Source organism: Amblyomma americanum, chromosome 1 (assembly GCF_052857255.1).
Source record: "Amblyomma americanum isolate KBUSLIRL-KWMA chromosome 1, ASM5285725v1, whole genome shotgun sequence".
In the NCBI taxonomy this organism is placed as follows: domain Eukaryota; kingdom Metazoa; phylum Arthropoda; class Arachnida; order Ixodida; family Ixodidae; genus Amblyomma; species Amblyomma americanum.
Window position 1 is genome coordinate 318,368,189 of NC_135497.1, and position 21,078 is coordinate 318,389,266.

The 21,078-nt window shown below is 48.0% G+C and overlaps 1 protein-coding gene across 1 annotated transcript; it reads right to left on the reverse strand.

Moving 5' to 3' along the window:
- Positions 1-8,745: 8,745 nt before the first annotated feature.
- LOC144120481 (uncharacterized) lies at positions 8,746-16,092 on the reverse strand. The gene is made up of 2 exons (XM_077652916.1): positions 16,037-16,092; positions 8,746-9,259 (listed from the first exon to the last, which is right to left on the reverse strand). The coding sequence occupies exons 1-2, from the start codon at positions 16,090-16,092 to the stop codon at positions 8,746-8,748; spliced, it is 570 nt and encodes a 189-aa protein (XP_077509042.1).
- Positions 16,093-21,078: the final 4,986 nt, after the last annotated feature.

Here is a 21,078-nt window from a genome sequence, read left to right on the forward strand (position 1 = left end):
GTTCTCGGTTGCACGTGTAGGACACAAACACTGGCGCATGCTTTCTAGCACGAGGCCTCTACTGGTCACGTGACAACGCCGGGCTGTCATTGGTTGAGATGCGGTGCTGCCGCGTCGCCGCCGCGAAAATTTCCCACTTGCCCGAACCTCGCCGCTCCAGCCGCTGGGGCTTTCTCCGCCGCTTGAGAGAGGGTGTACTCGCCGCCGCGGCGGAGTTCGCGAGCGGTTCGCTTGCATGTGAAACAGGCTTTAGGGGCGTACATTCTAAAGACCGAGCAAAAACCGTTTTTGTTTCTTCTTTGCTGTGTTAATATAGATGCTGGACACTATAGTTTAATTACATAACTGTGCGTTGCATGACACCTGCATTTTATAAACATTTTCATTTCTGTATCACGAAAATTAGCGTGAACTTATAAGTTAATGCAATTTATTGCCAGCTTTCAGAGGTAATTAAATTCTATGGAACGGTCATGCGCCAACCAAAGCTAGGGCAGTGAGCAATCGCAATAAAAAACCAAGTGAACTTGGGACGCGATACAAACGTAAGTGCGTCATTTCTGCAAGTAATTACTACTCATTTGTTCTTTAAGTGCAGTGACCTGCTAACCAATTAATTTCTTAGAATAATCTCTGTGGCGGATCTGTCAACAGCCAGGCTGCAGTAACCCGGACTGCATTTACGCACCTTGTACACAAGGCTAAAATGTACTGAAACTTTCGATTTGGTTGCTACCAAAGATTTAAGAGAAATTTGTTGGTGATAACGTCGCGAATATTCGTGCAATAAAAGCGGTTCAATTTGTTACCGAGAGTACAGCGTGTTTCGCTGTCATAGCATCAGTAACAAAGAAGCAGGAAGCGTTCTTCGGAGGGCGCTATTTCCATTCGGGGTAGTGCGGCATACACCACTAAAAACATAAACGCCAAGGGCCCAGAAAGAATCGACGAGACCATTTTTCTTGTCTCCCGCGCTGTGCGTAAATTAGCTGCAGAGCTGCGAAGGGTAATTAGGCGAAAGTCGTTAGGGATGCGAACGACCCAAACCGGCAGTATTTTCTTTTCACCACGTGTTATGAAGCATTGACGCGTAGAGCACATGGAAATAAATCCTTATCAACGACCTTTGCACCTCGCATTGTAGGAATTCGCGTGTGCGTTGAACTTCAAAGCCGTGAATGTTTTCTTTGTTTACTTTGCCTGTAAAGTTGATGCAAGGAACGATCCAAGACGAGGTAATATTCTAACGCAGAGGTTTTCTCGCGAAGAAAAGGAGCGTGAAGGTCTGTGGAGAACGGCGTTCTCACTCTTACTGACGAGTTGCAATTGAATAATGTAGACTGGTCATCAGAACCCGAAGTGGTAGTTTCTATTCGGGAAGGAACAGTGCACAAAATTCAGATGTTTTGGGGCCTCCCAAAGGTATACGTCACATATTGTGCGCGCAAGGTAAAAAAAAAATCGGGGTACGTCACCAGACGCAAGTTGTGCAATATTCGTGGCGTTTGCGTACAGGAAGCATGGTTATGTTTTACCTCATAAATAGGGGCCATTATATCTCCTGAAAATCAGTTTATCAACTCCTCCGTTGTTGCTGATCAGTGAAAAGTTTCAATAATAAATGTTGAAGAACTTTTAGACGAAGCACAAATCACACAATATCTAAAAAGCTAGGCAAGAGAAGTGAATGATAATTTTGGCATTCGTTTCCGTGGACCGCGGGAACTTGAGTGCAAAGAACAATTCAAGTGGATTTGATTGCCAACATGAATTCGCGAAAAAATTGCGTATTGTGCCTATATAATGCGCGATGTTATATGGCGTGACAATCTGGAATATAGGTGACATAACTGACTGACAACGTCGTCCCTCACACCAGTGTTGTCTGTTGACTGGTTCAGATATCAAGGAAACCTGTGTTCATGGTGTGGATGAAATCTAGAACCCACTCCTCAAATTTGTAAGAGCTGCACCAGACGTTGCAGCCGCAGCACTTTTACTAGAGTCGCATGTGGCGTCCATCCCGCGTGCCCAAAGATTTATACGCTCTTCTCGGCTCTACCCATGATTCAGCAGTGTTATAAACTGCTTATTCAGATTTCCATCTAGACATCCCGGGAGGGGACGGCGGGGGGGGGGGGGGGGGGGGGAGTCGGCGAGCGGCGGGGATGCAAATGAGCCATGACCAATGCGGCCGTGTTTGACTAAGCCAACGACGCCGGAATCCTCGTGCTTCGCAAACAATCTCGTCTTAGACTAAGTGCTTTTCCCTATACGTGGAACCTTCTGCAAACTGCAGTGGCAACCTTTAGTTCCCACACTACCGCTGTGAAGTGCAGGTGACTGACCTTCGACGCTGCCATGGGACCCCCTTCGGGCTATTCATCACTGATTGACTGCTATGGAGTTGGAGCCCCACTCCTAATAACTGGTTGGCAGCGGTTGGTTCGACCATGCGGCGTGGTGTTTCTTCTGTGGGTGAGTGCTTGAACTTTGCTTGAGATTCGCCAGGCTTCAGTTGTTTGGGTTAATACATTGAACTGCTGGGAATCGAGGGAAGTTGATCAGTGAGTCTGAGTGCGTGTAGCTCACGTCAACAGTTGTTCAGCAAAGTCAAGGCTCAGAGCAGCAAACATGGACCTAATGAAGTTGCTAAGGTCAGATTTGCTGTCATTGTGCGAAGAGTTGGGCGTAGACGTAGGGGTTAAGATCAAAAACTCGAACATTTGCAAATTGCTCTTGGAAACCGCCGAGGAAGGAATAATTATTGATACGTGGGAACTCCTCAAAGCAGAGCGAAAGAGAAAGGAAGATGAACGAAAGCAAGAGGAAAATGACCGAACGAAAGAGGAAAATGAGCGCCATCGGCTAGCGGCCGAGCGAGAGGAACGGGAGCTCAGAAGATTACAGCTCGCGTATGAGATAAAGAAATTGGAAGATGAGATCTCGAGAGCCAAGACTCCAGAGAGAGCGAGTCAGGCCGGATCGTTCCAGTTGGACAGACGTAACGACGTAAAACAGTATTGTGAAACAGCGCACAACCGTCATGAAGATTGCGGACCTGTAATGTTGAAACGCTGTATCGAAAGCCACGGGGAGACAGAGGAGGAAAGCTCCATTGCAGGCGAGCAGGGCGTTTTAGGGGTAAGCGCTCAGGCCGATAAGCGGTCGGTAGAGGACTGCCTTCAGGAATGCGAGCTGCCCAACTCGGGGGCAGCGGAAGGTCCGTGTGTCAGCAGTGTGGAGCTGACACTGACCTGTGAAGTCAAAGCGGCCAGTTTGCAATTGGATGAATGTCTCCGAGGTGCCTCCGTAAAACTAGATCAAGCTAGTTGTGATCAGGAGACGCAAACGGAAGTGTCTAGGCGTAAAAACAGGAAGAGGGCACCGACCAAGAAAAAACGGTTCAAATTCCAAGCCTTTTATTCAGGGGCGCAGACAGGTGCTAACGTTAGCACAGATAAAAGCGCGGCAGAAGGGAAAGAAAAGCCTTCCCGCATTGGGCCTTGTAAACTTGCAGCTAAAGTTACTGCTCAGGTGGCACGCGCAGGTGCTTCTAAAGGCGACCGCAGTAATGGAAAGGGAAGAGCGCGTCTACCTAGCAGAACAGGGGCGAGGCTTTTCAAAGGGCATCGGCCAGCGGGAAGACACAGACCCCTCCGACCTAATAGTAAGGCGGTAAGGAAGAAAGGAAATCTACCCGAAGGATCAGAAGGCTCTAGATCGCGGGACACCCGGCGCATGCGAGCGCAGGGGTCGAGCAACAGAGACCGCGCACGCAGGCATGTTGAGCGCGCGCTGTGGAGAAGGATGCGTGCTGCACTTTCCGCACTGTATTCGAGGAAGCGCGCAGGGCGAAAGGGTAGGCGGGCTTGCTTGGGGCGAGAACAGAGAGTAGCTTCTCGCGCTGGTCGCGGTCCGTCGCCCGGAATCGGTTATCGGCACTGCATGGGCTACCGGGGCCTTCTGAGCGCGTCGAGGGGCCATGGAAATGACAGTAGTGATCAGGAATGTTTTTTTTCAGTTGCCCTTTGTCACGAGTTTACAGTCGTACAATCAGTCAGAGCGCGACCCCGGCGGGCGCGGCTGAGAATCTAATCCTTTCGACGCGGGTGTGGTGAGCCATGTTTCACCCCGCGTAGCCATTCGAAGTAGCTGTTTTTTTTTATTATTATTCCTCTTTCGGTTGTGTACGTGTAAAATCGGGGAAGGAAATGCTACTTTGTTTTAGGTTGAAAATTTGGATTTTATCAAGTTTTACTGTTTTCTTAACACTTAAATACAGGTAATTGTGTGATTGGGTTAGAAAGGACGTGTGTCATTTTGAGATGCTACCAAGTGATAAAGGCACTCACAGGAGTGCAGCGAACACAGTTCCTGAACAGACGATGAGCTCTTCGCGTAGGTAGAACCGCTGAGAGCTAGCAAGTTTTTTTTTTGTGCGTTTGAAAATTTCGCTCAGGTTTGCTTTTATATATTTAGTACATTCAGACATGTAAGGCTTGGTCGAGATACCAAGTGCTTTTCGCTACATAACGGCAGCGTTGCTAAGGTCAGGCGAAGGCAAAGAAAGCACGTAAATTTGTGCCCATTTGAATACTTGTGTTTAGCGGCGCTAGGTTAGCTAGCCGATTTTGGTATTAAAAGATTAAGCGAACGAAGTGAGGCTACAGACTGCTGCGGAGAACAGCTGTAGCAGCTTTCTGTACAGGTGATGGTGACCAGGCGCATGACTGTGAGTTTAAGAGAAGTCTCTCGCCAGTACGGGAAGGAGTAAAGATTGCGATGCGCATTCCCATCTTTACGAGTTCAACTCGAACAGTTGGTTATTAGACTCGAGCGTCAAGCTTCTTTGAAAAAAAAGCCAGTGGATTAATTTGAGCGTGGGCCAAATTTTAAGCAATCCATCGGTATTCTGGTTGTGTAAGAGAATCAAAGCTTTGATTGATAAGGAATAGAGTTTCTAATCAAATTTGTACGCTTTGACACACCACCGCGTATTGTACAACTTGGAAGTCTGTCTTTGGCGACATCGGATAAGACGCGGACGCTCTCTTGACCCTAAACTCGGGCACAATTGAGGTGGCAATTTGTTTGTTTATTCTAGTTTTGCTTCCAAATTTTCCACCCCTCTTCAAGCCGTGTACGGCGAATCGGGCCTTGGCAGCAAATTTGGCAGACATGGAAGCTGGTCTTAGTAGTCGAGATTATTGCTGTCAGCTGCAAAATTTTGTGCTTACGTTTATGTCGACACTGCAGTCGTATTGCATAACAGCCTGGCGGCTCTCGGGTGAATTTTGGGCACTGCCTAGGGAGTAGAGCCATGTTGAATGGTTGGTTTCGACTAATGCCTCCGTTGTCTGAGGTTTAGGACTCTGCTCTGTGCTTGCAGACAAGATGAAGAAGGTTTGGTTTAGTTTGGTTTGGTTTAGCGGGCTTTAACGTCCCAAAGCGACTCAGGCTGTGAGAGACGCCGTAGTGAAGGGCTCCGGAAATTTCGACCACCTGGGGTTCTTTAACGTGCACTGACATCGCACAGTACACGGGCCTCTTGAATTTCGCCTCCATCGAAATTCGACCGCCGCGGCCGGGATCGAACCCGCGTCTTTCGGGCCGGCAGCCGAGCGCCGTAACCACTCAGCCACCGCGGCGGCTAAGATGAAGAAGGGCCTCCCACGCTACAACTCAAGTCAACTCTTCTTGACCAGTGATTGTGACCACTGGCCGATCGAGATTGTCCTGGCCGCGGAGGAGCTGTTACGTTTGGAAACGCCAACATGCCGAGAATATTCAAGCCACTGGGAATCATCAATCGACAGAGGCTTCAAAGGGCCGTCGACGTGGTTGCAGCGCCACGAGTGCAGGTGGTGGCGTCTACAAGGGACCTTTTCCTCCCCCCCCCCCCCCCTGCTGTTTACGGGGTGAAACAGCCCGCCGCTGTCTGAGAACGGCTTTGGTGAACCTGTCGTTTGTTCTCAACGCCGGACCTACCCGGAACATAACGTCTTTCTCCTGGAGGGGACGGCGGGGGGGAGTCGGCGAGCGGCGGGGATGCAAATGAGCCGTGGCAAATGCGGCCGTCTTTGACTAAGCCAACGACGCCGGAATCCTCGTGCTTCGAAAACAACCTCGTCTTAGACTAAGTGCTTTTCCCCTATACGTGGAACCTTCTGCAAACTGCAGTGGCAACCTTTAGTTCCCACGCTACCGCTGTGAAGTGCAGGTGACTGACCTTCGACGCGGCCATGGGACCCCCTTCGGGCTATTCATCACTGCTGCCTGGAGAGCGCGGACCATAACTTTCCAGAAGTGGCAAGAGTGTGTTGTTGGAGGCGTCCAGGAAGGCGGACCCTAAAGACTGGATACGTGATCGACGTCACAGTGATTGGACGCATTTTTAATGAACTAAATTTTCCAACTAAGGACATGGGGACAGGGGACCCTATTTAAGCAACGATAGTTGATTGCCAGACTTGTGCCGCACTCCCTCATACAGGGCTAGCCAGAAGGACACGCGGGCATCAGTGAGCGCTGATTTGCTCTCCGAGGCAGAGGAGGATGCTGATTCGTCGACAGCATCATTGCTGAAGACGAAACATGGCGTTTTCAATAAGATACGAAAACAAAGAGAGCAGAACGCCGAATGGTGGTCCACAAGTTCACCGGCGCCGAGAAAGGTGCGGCTACAGACGATCAAAACAAAGACGATGCTGATAGTTTTTTTTCGATGCCAGAGCGGTCACACACCATGAGTTAGTCCCACAAGGGCAGACGGTGAGCCAGGAGTTTTATATCGGCGTACTCCAACACATGCGTGATGCACTGCGACGCCATCGCCCTGACTTATGGGCATCTGGACAATAGAACCTTCCACACGACAACGCAAGGCCGCACACTGCTTTCAACGTAACAAAATTTCTCGCCAAGCACAGCGTTACTGTACTTCCCCATCCGCCATACTTGCCTGGCCTGTCTCCATGGGATTTTTTCCTGAGTCTTCGTGTGCAGAGAGCCCTACAGGGCCGCTGGATGGGAAGCATGGATGACATTCAAGACGCTACGGCAAAGGAACTGACAGCCCTGCCAAAAGAAGCGTTTTCCAACCGTTTACAAGACCTCAAGAAGTGTTGGAAGCTGTGTATAGACTGCAAGGGAGACTATTTCGTAGGGGTGCTGCACAAATGATTTCAGTGTTAAACGCATTTTTTTAATGGACTCAGTCTCGAAACTTTACGGACAAAAGTGTGTACCGGCGCCCAAATCTTCAACTGGCGTGCGCGTGCGGCGACTTCTCCGTGCGTAAACGCCGTATGACGGGGCGAGGCTGGAAACAAGTGAGGCTAAGCGCATGTGGACAGAGCGCGCTCAGCTGGGCCGGTCGTCTGCTAGGCTGTTCCTTCTTAAGGACGTCACCCCACATTATCGCACTTGAGACGAATAGGCAGCGTGAGTAGGCGAATGGCTTTGCTCGCATTTTAAATTTCGAATATCAGCGTCGTTGTAACCAGGCAAGCAAATAAAGTATTAAGATAGACCGAACACGCACGCTGAATAACGCAAAAAGCTAAAGGACATGGATCGTTCGTTTGTTACTTCCTGACGTAAACGCTTTTTTCATGCCTCGGAAGAAAAAGGGCAGTTGTCAACACGCTGCGCTCTTTATTCTTACGAGCGGAGGTTGTGGAAACCTTTTTTCCCCCTCCATTTCGACGCGGCCCATCTTCATCGTCGGCGGTCATGACAGCACCGGTTGGGCGAGGAGGGAAGTCTCCCTCATGGGGGAAAAGGAACGGCAACGGGAGTGCCACCTCGTAGGTTACGCGGAATTCTGCAGGACCGGACAGAGTCTCTTCGGGATCCGGCCATCGTTACGAGCGCTTGGAGCCGCACGCTCTCGTCACCTTCCGCGGCAGGCGCACGGGGATCCGTTGTGCCTTGCCGCTGGACTTCTGGTTCCAGGAAGCGAAGCGAGCGCAGCAAACGCGCGCTCTGGTCGCCTTCCGCAGCAAATGCTAGGGAATGGCTTTGCCCCAAGAATGCGGCGCGCACGGGAAGACCCGGCTGCCATTGTTGGCGCATACAAATGTTCGCCGCCGATACCCTGCCCCAGCCGGTAAGTCGGAAGTCCTTCTTACGTTGCCTTCTACTTCCGAGGAATGCCTCGTTGATGTTTTGTAGCTAGCTGGCCCGCTCTGTGTATTAATTGCAAGTGTAATAAACAGCATATCAGTGTTCACGCTGTGTCGTCCCTTCCCTTTGTCCCTCGAGCACAAACCCCATCTGCGTTTAGCGAGCGGGAACGCTGCATCCGCAGAGTGGGAGTGCGGGGGGTGGGGCGAAAGGTTTGTCTCCCTTGTATTTCCACAAGATGAACTCATAGAGAAAGAAATTGTGAAGCTATAAGACCACTGTGAAACTCCAATGATGCTGCTCTGCACGACGTGTTCACGGCATTTTGCGACAGTTGTCAAAATGCTCCCCGTATACCTCAAGGAGAAAGACAAACAAAATGGGTTGTCACCGCAAAGGGAAGCTGCTAAAAACTCGGCCTGTCTCGCACAATATTTGTGAGGGTCGCAAGAAATGTTCTGTGTTATTCTTAAAAATATTGCAGCACTTTGCCTGCATCTCAGTGAAACAAAAAAAAATTGAGGTCGTAAACCATTTTACTATGCGCTTCATTCTTGCTGAAATGCTAAGAAACAAAAAAAAAAGGTGTGACCAATAATGGGTGCCACAGGCCGTTCAGTAGCGGGTGAAGTCACTGTCATTCCCGACCGCGGCAGATGTGCGCCGTGGCAGGGAGTCATAGAGCGCCGGCACAAGGTCGCTGTCGGCCTTCAGCTCTTCCCACTGTCTACTGGTGGCCACGCACAACTCAACAGGAGTAGCTGTATGGATGCCCATTTTTGACCTGTTGGCTTTTAATATGCCCCAAACATTTTCAATAATGTTCATATCTGCGCCCGTGGGCGGCCAGTCTAGAGTCCTCTCTCCAAGGTTCTCGAGGTGCGCGGTCACTACGTGCGCCAGGTGGATCGGTGAAAGATAATGCTGTAGCAGGAAATCTCCATCTCTGTAGGGTCCATACAGCACGTGAGGAAGCAGCTGGAGGTCAATGATGGCAACGTATGTTGTGGAGCGCAGCCGACCATCAATGCGGTGAAGAGGCCCTAAGCCATCCTTCGTGATGACCTCCCACACGTTCACAGATGTTCGGCTGCTTGCCTTGACGTCGTGGACGTAACGGGGATCATACCTTTAAAAAAGCAGTATTTATTGCGAATTAATGACAGTGGGTAGCAAAATAATAATATCGTGTATAAGAAAACAAGCAACGAGACAAATTTTTTTTTATTTACCTTCATGCGACTGGCCGGTATGCTTTTTGTTTCTGGTCCCACTGAGAGCAGAAGGTGTTCTCGATCATCTGTAAACGCAACGTTTCGCCAATCGTCGACGGTCCATTGGAGATGCTCTTGAGCAAAGGCTAGCTATTTTTTTTTTTGCCCTGGCACTGTCGGAAAGCAGGGGCTTCTGTGGAGGTGTCCTGTTTCTGATTCCTGCTTCCCTTAGCCGTTGCCTAATTAATTCATCTGACACATTAAGGCCGACGGTGGCTGAGTAATTATGGCGCTCGGCTGCTGGCCCGAAAGACGCGGGTTCAGTCCCAGTCGCAGCGGTCGAATTTCGATGGAGGTGAAATTCTAGAGACCCGTGTGCTGTGCGACGTCAGTGCATGTTAAAGAACCCCAGGTGGTCGAAATTTCTGGAGCCCTTCACTACGGCGTCTCTCATAGCATGAGTCGCCTTGGGGCGTTAAACCCCATAAACCAAACCAAACATTAAGGCCGAGGGCAGCCCTTATTTCACCCTCTGTGATGAGCGGGTTGCCACTAGCGCAAGGGTTCTTCATCGCCTGTTTTTTTTTTCTCGTGAGACAGCGAGGAGCATCTCCAATCTGTTCTTCGTCCTCGTAGGCAACTAGAGCCACTCCAGTTGCTTTAGCAGCTTCCTTCTGCGATGAGCCGCCTATTGGCATTCCTATAATTCGAACTCTCTTCGTTTGAGGTATACGCGGTGGCATTTTGGTAGCAGTTAGAAGCTCCCGCGAGCACGGCCTGTAGAGCAGCTTCATTAAATTTTCACAGCTGTCTTACAGCTTTGAAATAAAAATAACACAGTGTGTTGATAACGGCCCCTTCTCTTTTCTAGACATGACAAAAGCGTTTACATCAAGAAGTAACAAACGAACGATCCATGTTCTTTGGTTTTTCGCGTGATTGAGCGCGTTCGGTCAATCTTTATACTTTATTTCCTTGCTTGGTTGCTACGACGCTGATCTTCGAAACATGAAATGCGAGCAAAACCATTCGCCTACTCACGCTGTCTATTCGTCTCAAGTGCGATAATGTGGGGTTACGTACTTAAGAAGGAACAGCCTAGGAGACGATGGGCCAGATGAGCGCGCTTTGTCCGCATGCGTTTAGCCTCAGAGTGTTTCCAGCCTCGCCTGTCATACGGCGCTGACGTATGGACAAGTCGCCGCTCGCGCACTCCTGTTAAAGATTTGGGCGCCTGTACATACAGTAAATAAATGTGAATGGATTTGTTGAAGACGTGAAGACGTCGGACAATTATACAGACGATAGGAAGGAACAGACATGATGCCGGAAATGCGCCTTGAACTACAAGATGTGCACTGTGTTCGTAATAAGAGATAATACACAAATATAATTTATCTACACCAACTAAGCGGGCCGAAAAACGACCCTTACGCGTGCGCCCGAAGCGGACACGAAAGGGCAGGACCGCTGGCTTAGGAGCACTAGCTACACAAGAAAAAACAGCCCTTCGGAAAGGAAGCTTTAAGAGCTACCCATGAAAACGCCTCATGAATCGGAAAAAGAGCGAGGCGACGGCGTTCTGACGCAATAGTCTCAAAGCGATTGCGCCAGAGCACAAAGACACCAACCACTATCAGCAGACGCACAAAGTTGCCGCGAGGGCAATGCTGCTAGCAAAAAGGCCGTTTTCACAGGGACGGCTACACTGATGACTAGTGCCTTCAAAAGACTGCACGGCGCCGACGGCGCCATGGCTACAGAAGGGCACGACCCTCGCAAGAAAAAAGCAGGAACGTCACAGCTGGATCCGACAGGGATTGCAACAACAATTCAACTCGGTAGTGCCACCGTAGCCAGTGTCTAGCGGCTAAGAGAAATTTTAAGGCGAAAGCCTTTCTTGGCTCACGAGTGGCATAGAACTAAGTTCTAGACGGAAGCTGTCCGCACGAACTGTCAATCATAAGTTGTGTTGTGAATAAAACAAAAATTTTTATGTTGATTAAGCAGCTGTTCTTAAGGAACGAATTTGTAATGAAATAAACCATAAAAAGTGAAATAAAATCAATAAGTAAAAATAAGTCAATCAAAAGATAATAATAAGGTAAAAATAAAAATAAAAAATAAAAAGTGGAGGACGCTTAAGCTTCGTCTTTTAGATTAGGACGCGACAGCGTGTTGCAGCGTTGCCAAGGAGTCAACGGAACGCCATCGCCCGTTCGTCTCGACGACGGCGCGTGGCGGCGGGCATCGGCGTCGTAGTAGTATTTTTAGTAGTCGTCGGCACCGCACGTCGGAAATATGCCTTCCTTAGAGCCTTTATTCGAATCACTATGATGTAATGTAGGGAGCGACCACAACCTCATAGTGATTCGAATAAACGCCGTAAGGGAAGGAATATTTCCGACTTGCGGTGCCGACGACTACTACAAATACTACTACGACGCCGACGGCTTTTTGACCGAACGAGCTCTATGCGCTCTCGCCTATTTAAAACAAAAAGCCAAAAGTTACAGAAAAAAAAACAGAAAATTAAAAATGAAGGTAGGATGAGGACAGGGAAATGTTTTCGCATTTTCGCTCTTCACCAGGCACATGTTAATACTGTAATTTTTATTAAACAGATTACTTTCGGGACGACGGTCTCCGGACTAATCTCCGCAGGCACGGCTACATCGAAGACTAGTGCCTTCCAAGGAGTGCATGGCGCCATGGCTAGTGACGAGGACGCCCCTCATGTGAAACACGCAGAAAGGGCACTGAGGGATCCGACAGAGATTCTAGCAAGAATTCAACTCGGCAGTGCCACTGTAGCTGGTGCCTAGCGACAAAGAGAAAGTTTATTAAACGGGTTGGTCTCAGAAACCTTTACCCCTCTGAAACAAAAGGATAGAACAAGAGCGACTATTGCCGCCTAAGGGCAGCAAACAATATTAGATTTCAAAGACAACTTTATTGCAGTCAAACATGTAATATAGCAACAGTGCCAGCCAGAACAAAGAAATAGAAAAGTGCTCTTGAAGGCAAATATACATGAACAATAACTGATAAAGGAAAAAAAACCCTCACAACAAGAAATTCCAAGGCAGAGAGTATCACACTGGTGTCGCATTTGCAACAATCACAATATACAACAATCACAATATCTTGTCAAATAAACTCCACAATTATGGGTTTAGAGGTCCTTTCCTGTCTCTTCTTGTTAACTATCTATCCAATTGTTCACAGCTAGTTTTACTAGGTAAATATAGAAGTGGCCTGCTGCAGATTAAATCCGGTGTTCCTCAAGGATCTCTACTGGCTCCTATTTTGTTTAATTTATATGTCAATGAAGTGAGCTCTGTCGGCAAACCGTGCCGTGTTTTTCAATACGCTATTTGTACGCTCTTAGTTGCTAGACATAAAGCTTATAGGAAAGCATTATCTGTTATCCAACATGACAGCGAGGTAGTTATGGAATGGTTCAGCAATAACTGAATTAATGTTAACAATAAAAACAATTAGTATTTTTTCACAATTATTTAAAAAGAATTCCTAATTATGTGTCAATTCCCTTGCACAGACCAAATTGTGCTCTTTGCAAATGCCCATCAATCATGCCTGTGTCAACGGTCAAATACTTAGGTGTGTTCTTCGATTCCGACATGTCTTGGAATACCCATTTGTCATTTGTCTGTTCTTGGCTTCGCAAAGTTGCATGCTTGCTGCACTCTGTTAAGACCCTTTGCCCTATCTATGTACTAAGCAAATAGTATACGCCTTAGCCTAGAGTGTGTTACGCTATGGTATTTGCTGCTTTTATTTCTGCTCTGCGTATTGGCTAAACAAGGTCAACAGCAGGCTGAAATCTACCCTTAAAGCAGCGTTATATGGTAGGGCACGAAATGAAGATAGTAGCGTTTTTGAACTTCTACATATGCCTTACTTTTCTCGTCTTTTTTTTTTCTGAAACAGTAGTCTTTAAGCAGATCTGGACAAGCAATTTTTGTACACCATATGTTCCTGTTAAAGATGTGTGAACTCGCGATTGTTTTCTCGTGCCTAGAGTGCGAACCTGTTATGGCGACAGTCTTCGAAAACATTATGTTCCTTCTGTTCTTAACCGGTTCTCCAAAGAAATATTCTCTGCTAATTCCAAAAAGATAGTGAAAGCTTGTCTTGCTAAATTACGTTGTTAGTTCCAGTGTTCTGTTTTGATGCTATGTTTTTACATGTTTTTGTTTTCTTTCTGTTTGTGTGTATTTTGTGTCCGCCCTTTTCGATTCCGTTTTTCTTCTTTCATTCTTTTTTTTTTTTTCTTTGGCAACTTGTCTCCTCGGTGCATGATTTATATGCTGTCTGCTGCCGGGCACTGCCACTCAAGCCTTCTGAGGCTTTGCAGGCCCGCATTTGTACTTGAAAGAGCATATAAAATTATTAATATTATTATCATTATTATTATTATTATTATTATTATAATTATAATTATTATTATTATTATTATTATTATTATTATTATTATTATTATTATTATTATTATTATTATTATTATTATTATTATTATTATTATTATTATTATTATTATTATTATTATTATTATTATTATTATTATTATTTCTCTTCTTTGTGCAACCTCTAAGCTTTTCGAACTAGCTTTGCACAAAGTACTTTCCTTCCACCTCAAACATTTAATCATACATAATCAGCATGGTTTCATAAAAGGTCGTTCTACTACAACTAACCTTGTGACTTTTATGACGTATACATCAGCTGAAGTCCTTCAGAGGAGTCAGGTAGACGCTGTGTACTGTGATTTGAGCAAAGCTTTCGACGTTGTTACTCACTCATTACTTCTTCAAAAGCTTCTGCTGTTTGAGATCGACGTTTCAATTGTAGCCCTCCTACGCAACTATCTTCTTGATCGGTCCTGCTTTGTCAGTGTAAATGGACAGACCTCATTTGTTTACACTCCAACCAGCGGAGTTCCTCAGGGCTCGGTATTAGGCCCGCTTCTGTTCTCTGTTTTTATCAATGACGTTTCCTCCGTTGTCAAAAACTCCTCGTTTCTCCTTTATGCGGACGATATAAAAATGTTCAAGGCAATACATACTCTTCATGATTGCTTGTCATTGCAATCGGACATATCCGCCTTCTCTGATTGGTGCTTGAAGAATGGGCTCACTCTCAATTCATCTAAAACCAAGGTTGTCTCATTTACGCGCAAAACGCACAGTCTTCTCTACTCTTATTCTGTGAATGGTAGGCTGCTGCCGAGGGTTGATGAAATTAATGACCTCGGCGTACTTTTCGACCGCAGCCTCAGCTTCTCCTCTCATACAAAACGCATTGCTCTGCGGGCTATGCGTACACTTGGCTTCATCTGCAGGCTTTCGAGAGAGTTTCGAGCCCCACTTCCTTTCTTAAAGCTCTACCTCTCCATATGCTTTCCGTTTTTGGAATATGCGTCTGTTGTTTGGAACGGCACTTGCCAGTCGAACTGTGAAAAAATCGACAGAGTTCAGCTAAAGTTTTTACGCAAATTTCAACATCGGTTTTCTTGCAAAACTTCCAGCTCTCGTCCCAGGCGGAGTAACTCACTGCAGCTTCCTTCTCTTAGCTGCCGTCGCGTGAGGGCACATATAATTTTCTTGTATAAACTTCTTCATGGTCACATTCTATGCCCTCAGCTCCTAGCGCGTATCCTTTTGCGTGTACCGCGAAAGAGCATAAGGGAATTCAGACCATTCCAAGTTTTTTCGCTCCTGCACTACCTCTCCCCTCTGGACAGAATGCAAAAGTTGTTCAATTCTCTTTGTCCTCACCTTGATATATTCGAAAATTCTCTCCCTTCTTGTATATTGGATGTCCGTGACGTTCCACTTTTAGCACTCTTTTTCTCATACATAACTTCCCCTTTCATGCATTTTGACTTTACTACACTTGTGCATTTGCACTGGTATTATATTGTTTTTTTTTCTCCTTAATTGTTCATCTCGTCTACTTGTTTTCATTAATGTTATTTCTTTAATACTGTGTACTCACGCCTGATTGTCTGTAACGCGTTCACTAATTACATTGCTTATTGTGTATGATTGTATTTCTAGCTTGTATTTGAGAGGTTTCTTATTCGTTCATATTAGTATTGGCTTTATTCTTGTTTGTATTTTGCTATATGCTGTACTTGGCTGTTATCGGTCGTTCTTGTGTTCATTCTCTTCGTTTATTGTTTCATTAGTTGTTTATATGTCTGTTGCCTGTTCTAGCTGTTTTCATTTACCGCTGTTCTCGCTGTTTTCTTGTTTTCACTTTTTTGCTTCATGCTTGCTCACGCCTAGTTTGTCTTTTTTTCTATCGCTTTGACTGCTGCATTACCTCCCCTGAGTGTCTTCCTTTGTGGAAGACAAATTTACATTTTGTGCGTGTGAATGGTGTACCAGCACCAAGACCTTTGGGTTGTTCCTGGGCACCGAAAAATAAAGATTGATTATTATTATTATTATTATTATTATTATTATTATTATTATTATTATTATTATTATTATTATTATTATTATTATTATTATTATTATTATTATTATTATTATTATTATTATAAAAAGAAGGGGGGGGCAGGCTAGTGCAGTAAAGTCCTCATTTCCAGCCTGCCGTTGGTTATTTCAAAGAGCCGTGCGCGCCAGCGCCCCGGAAACAGCGCCTCGCCATCTTTTGCTAACCGGCCAGACAAGTATGCCCAGATGACGAGGCGCAGGCTCTGCAGCGCCGGGTGCATAGCCCGAGCGGGGGTTCGACGAGCCTTCGCGAGGCAACGCCGACGCCACAAAACAAACATAGTGGCGGCCACCACGAAACGAGCAAAGGGGCCTCGTTGACGTCTGGCCCCTCTACCAACGCAAAACTTGAACATCCGTTGAACTAGGCGGCACATCGTTCAAGCCACCGCGCACTGGTGTTATACATGTTCCAGCGTTTACTGCGCGCCACAATTGGCGCAATGCTCATTGGGGACTGTATCGCACGAGGCCAGGCGTTGGCGCGTGGGAAGGACACAAAGAACAGTATATTATTCTGACAGGAAAAAATTTTATTTACATAAGTACACATGTCAAGGTTACCGGATACATTGACATTCACAAGTAGACATGACGCTAAGCATGTAAGGCGAGCCAATAATGGATGTACCATAAGCATCTTTGAACAACAAACAGGAATTGCTTGTGAGCGATTTAACACGGGGTACCGTACCTATTCACAGAAGAGTGATGCGGCAACAATCTGACACGAAAAAAAAAGACCTTAGCGGCAGTTTGGTCTAACGACCAGAACAAGACGATCGTTGTTAACAGAAATGAATGGGCACGACCACCGCGGGAGGAACTCTTCCTCTCCCAAGAAAGAGTTCCTCTGACAAGAAACAGATCAGCTCCTTTCGAAGACGGCCAAGTATTGGCCACACAGCGCGGCGTCGAAAGCCACCAGCGACCGCGGTGCATCAACTGCGCCATAAACTGAAAACACCCGCAAATATTAACAGGCGAGCAAAACGGCCGCTGGGGAAGCGGCCGCGGGAGACAAAGCTCGAAATGCCTGCCCACGGAATCCCGCATGAACCGCGCTCCAAAAGACACGCTCTACCACGCAGGTGACTGTAGCGTGGCGATTAGATTCCGCAAGTGGGCAATTCGGACAGGTGCTGGAGCGTAAAACACCCCACCGCTCTAGACGATCACAAGTAGGCAGCACTGCCCAACTAATTTTCCAGAGTCGCTTAGATGGTCTGGGGGACACGTCGACGCTATGTGCGCCCATTGAACGCGGCGCATCAGTGAGTGGCGAGCCACCGACACAACAGGCAACAACAGCGAGCCCATAATATCCACCACACGGTCTGCAACGATGCTGACATCAGGTGCTACTGCGCTTACATGTCTGGAAAATGCCAATGACGTAGCATAAAAAGCGGCAGGCTGCTCTGATTGAGGTCCATGATTAACAGGGGCCGAAATATTCAAAAAGCGCAAAGAAGGGCCCAAAAAGTACCGCGCTAGGGTTCGCGCCGGAGACACGTCCCCCAGCAGGATACGCAAAATGCACTTCAAAGCTAACAACGAGGACGTGATGGACAAAGTTTGGAGAGGCTAAACCGCCTCTCTCCCGTGGATGTCCAAGAACAGCACGAGCCACAAGCTCGGTTCCGCCTGACCAAAAAAAAACTGTAGTCTGCACCCAGCTTACGACGCGCAGGGGTGGTTTAACAATCTGGAAAAGGTACCAAAAGGCACTCAGCATGACCGACTGAACCAGGTAGTGCCTCTCAAGCAGAGGCAGGTCAAATTTCTGCACCCTCCGCACACGAGCTCTAATGCCCTCTACGACCGAAGACCACATAGCATCCCATATTCCAGCACAGTCCTAAGTCACGCCTAAAATGCGTATCTGCGGACACCACTGCAAAGGTATCGCACATGTAATACGTCTATGAGGAGACCCCACAAAAAAGTAATGACTCTTCGAATAAATAAGAGCCGCCCCGGACAAGGAGGCGAACTCACGAAAAACGTTTCAAGCTTCGAGCAGACTGCGTTAATCAGCTAAGTAGAGCGTGATGTCATCTGCATAAGCTGTGACGCGCACTGCCTCACTGCCTGGAAACGCCAGACCTCTAATAAGAGAGTGGCGATCGACTGCTAAGAGGAAAGGCTCTAATGCTAAGACAAACAAAAGGGGGGACAGCGGACAACCTTGACGGACGCAGCGGCCAACATAAAATACGGTACTTTACAAGCCATCCAAGAACAGGGTGCTTGAAATGCCTCGGTACATCTCTTTAACGATAAGCACGAAAGAAGGTGGGAAACCGAAAGCATCCAGTGTATCGTAAATATGCTCAAGCTCTAAAAAGTCGAAAGTGTTCTCTTGATCGAGGGAAACAAGAAGACCCTGTGCGCGCCGTCGTATAGTGTACTCTAGAATATCTCGCGTTAAGGAAGATAAACTATGTATTTCACGACCCGGGATGGAGCAAACCAGGTGGCAGGAAATGAGGGACGGGAGAAGAGACCGTAGACGGCGAACGAGTAATTTTTCTAATGCTTTATAGTCTGATTTCAGTAAGGTGATAGGGCGCCAATCTGCCGGACATGTCGAGAAAGGAGACTTTTTAGGAATCAGGACAATGCGGCCTCTTTTAAATGAATCGGGAAAGACATGCCGAGTGAAACAGAGTTTTAACACTTGCGTGAGAATGTTGCCTACAATATGCCAGAACAGTAAATAGAGCTCCACAGGAAGAACATCTGGCGCAGGCGCTGAGCCTCGTTTCAGGGAATCTAACGCCTCCTTGATTTCACCTGGCGTTGGCGGATCCATATGGCCATCATGAAGTTCACGGCAACCTGCGGCGAGCCTGCAAAAAATGGGTGTGCGGAAACGTCATCGCGAGCAACCAGACGGAGCGACTAAGCAATATCCCGGAAATGGACAAAAACGCACTGACATTCCTGCCAAGCGGCTGGGCTATAGCCCTGGCGGAAGATGTAAAAGCAGGGGCACTTTGAAGGCACAACAGCTCCTGGCGTGCAAACCGAAGCACTTCAGGATGAGCAGTTGGACTGCATCAACAACGCCATCCAGCCGCTGTCAAAGAGGATGATTGCAAAAGACGCTGTAGACGCTCCAAAAGCTCGTATTTCCATGCGCACACAAGCGACGATGGCGACGGGGTGCGCTGAGCTATACGCAGCTTCTCTGTCACTACACGCCCCTCAGCTGAGACGCGAGCCCTAAGGGTTCGACCAGAAGCGGCGCAGTGGTGACGCCACTGCTCCTTCAGACGATCCCAGTCACCAGGCACGGCCCGAGCACCCGAAAAACGCAAGGCCCGCCCTAGTCCTTCTCTCGTGCCAGCGTCGTGAAGGATGCGCCCATCCAAACGCCATTGTCTGTGAGGAGACACTGCAGCCGCCGGAACCCTGAGTGATAGAAGAAAGGGGCGATGGTCTGATATGTACACCGGCGAGGATGGCATCATCATTGCACTAGCAGCACACACTGTCCTCGAAAGGCCCGTCGGTATATACGCCCTGTCTAACCTGCTCGACGATAATCCGAGAAGCCAAGTCCACGCAAAGACACCGCCATAGAGGAGCTCATAAGCGTCTGTGATCATAAACTGGTTGACTAGGTGGCGCAACTCGCGCGCATTCTAGCCTGGCCTGCCTCTACCAGGGCCCTGCACATCAACAACCGTGTCGAGCACGCAGTTGAAATTGCCACACACCACAACATTACGTCCTTCAAGAAAGTACACATCTAGATCTCTAAAGAATGAGTTTACCATATTAGAATGCGCAGGTGCATAGATGAAAAGATTTCTAAGGCGAAGTGCGTTAAACGTGCAGTCGAACCCCAGCACGCGTCCAAGCGCATCGTAGGTAACGTGGTGGTCTTGAAGGAGTATGAAGTTCAAAACAAAAACGCCAAGGCCGCTAGAACGCGCGCGGGCGTATGAAAAGAAAGCATCGATGCCAAACCTACGCTTAGATTCCAACACGTCACTGAGGCGATAAAATTGGTTTCTTGCAGGCAGAGTATATTGCATCCCGATGAACGAGCGAGAGCGACCACCTCGGCATGCTTCATAACATTGCGGAACCCCTGCACGTTAAGAGTAATGATGTTAAGAGTAGTCATTTTGGAAATGAAAATGAAAACTAGGAGCTGTGATGTCTAGGCAGTACACTGCGCGCCGCGAACGGCGCCAAACCACCTCACTTTTTCCGTAAGGTCGGACCAGAGGAGGCACGAGGCCTCCTTGGCCGACCAGCAGAAATTTCCGAGTCCGTAGTCGACGCATGTGGACGCTTTAAGCTAGAACTCAAAGCGACCTTCTTAACATCCGAAGACAGGGTACTAGAAGTGCTGGCGCTAATCCTCGATGTAGAAGAGGACGGCGACTGCACAGGTTCCGCGTCAGGAGGTGGCCTTGGCTCCTGCCCAAGCGAAATATTTGTGCCGACATTAAACCTCGATGACGAAGGAGATGCCGACGGCGGCCTCGGCTCCTGCTCAGGCACGATGAGAGTCTCGTCAATGACGAGGTTGACTGAAGAAGACGAGGACGACAAGCTGCTCTCGTCACCATCGGCCTCAGGTATGTCGGCGTTGTTGCTCAAAAACGCAACGCTGGCTCCGGGCTGCCGCGCGGGCTCCTAGAGCGGCTTGTCCCCAGCATCAGAGACCTGCAGGGGCGCAGTGGGATCGGCCTCCGTAGCGGCAGGTACACTTGGAGAGGCTGAGGCTGACAGAGCAGGCACATTTACTGTCGGCTTGCTAGGTGCATCACTGGACGCCTCAGCCGCAGGCACTGGTTCTTCCCCACCGACACTCTGAGACGCAGAGGAACCGTCCGTAACAGCATCGGTGTCGAAACGCCAGGGTGCTTGATGACTTCATCGGCTGCCTGTGCGGCCGGCGGAGGGGGAATTAGGGCCGCAGCCTCAGAGTACGAGGGCTTGATCGCGCATGCCACGGTAGCGTGTGGATCAACACAACGTCGACACGGCAGCACACAACCTTGGTCTTGGTGCCCAAAGACTTTCTTGGTATGGCGTTGCGCACACGACGAGACGAACACAGGAAAGAGTAAGACGAGGGAAAGAGCGCAAAGTATCAACTGACTTTATTGCTATCACAGCACCATATATATGCAGAGATAACACGTGCAAAACAAAGAACAGAGGGTACAAAGATGAAGTTT

Excerpts from the sequence above, each read along its gene's own strand:
- LOC144120481 (XM_077652916.1), bottom strand. The coding sequence starts at position 16,092 with ATGCACCCGGCGCTGCAGAGCCTGCGCCTCGTCATCTGGGCATACTTG. Across the intron at positions 9,260-16,036 it reads TGGGCATACTTGTCTGGCCG|GTATGATCCCCGTTACGTCC; the intron begins GTTAGCAAAAGA and ends GCTTTTTTAAAG.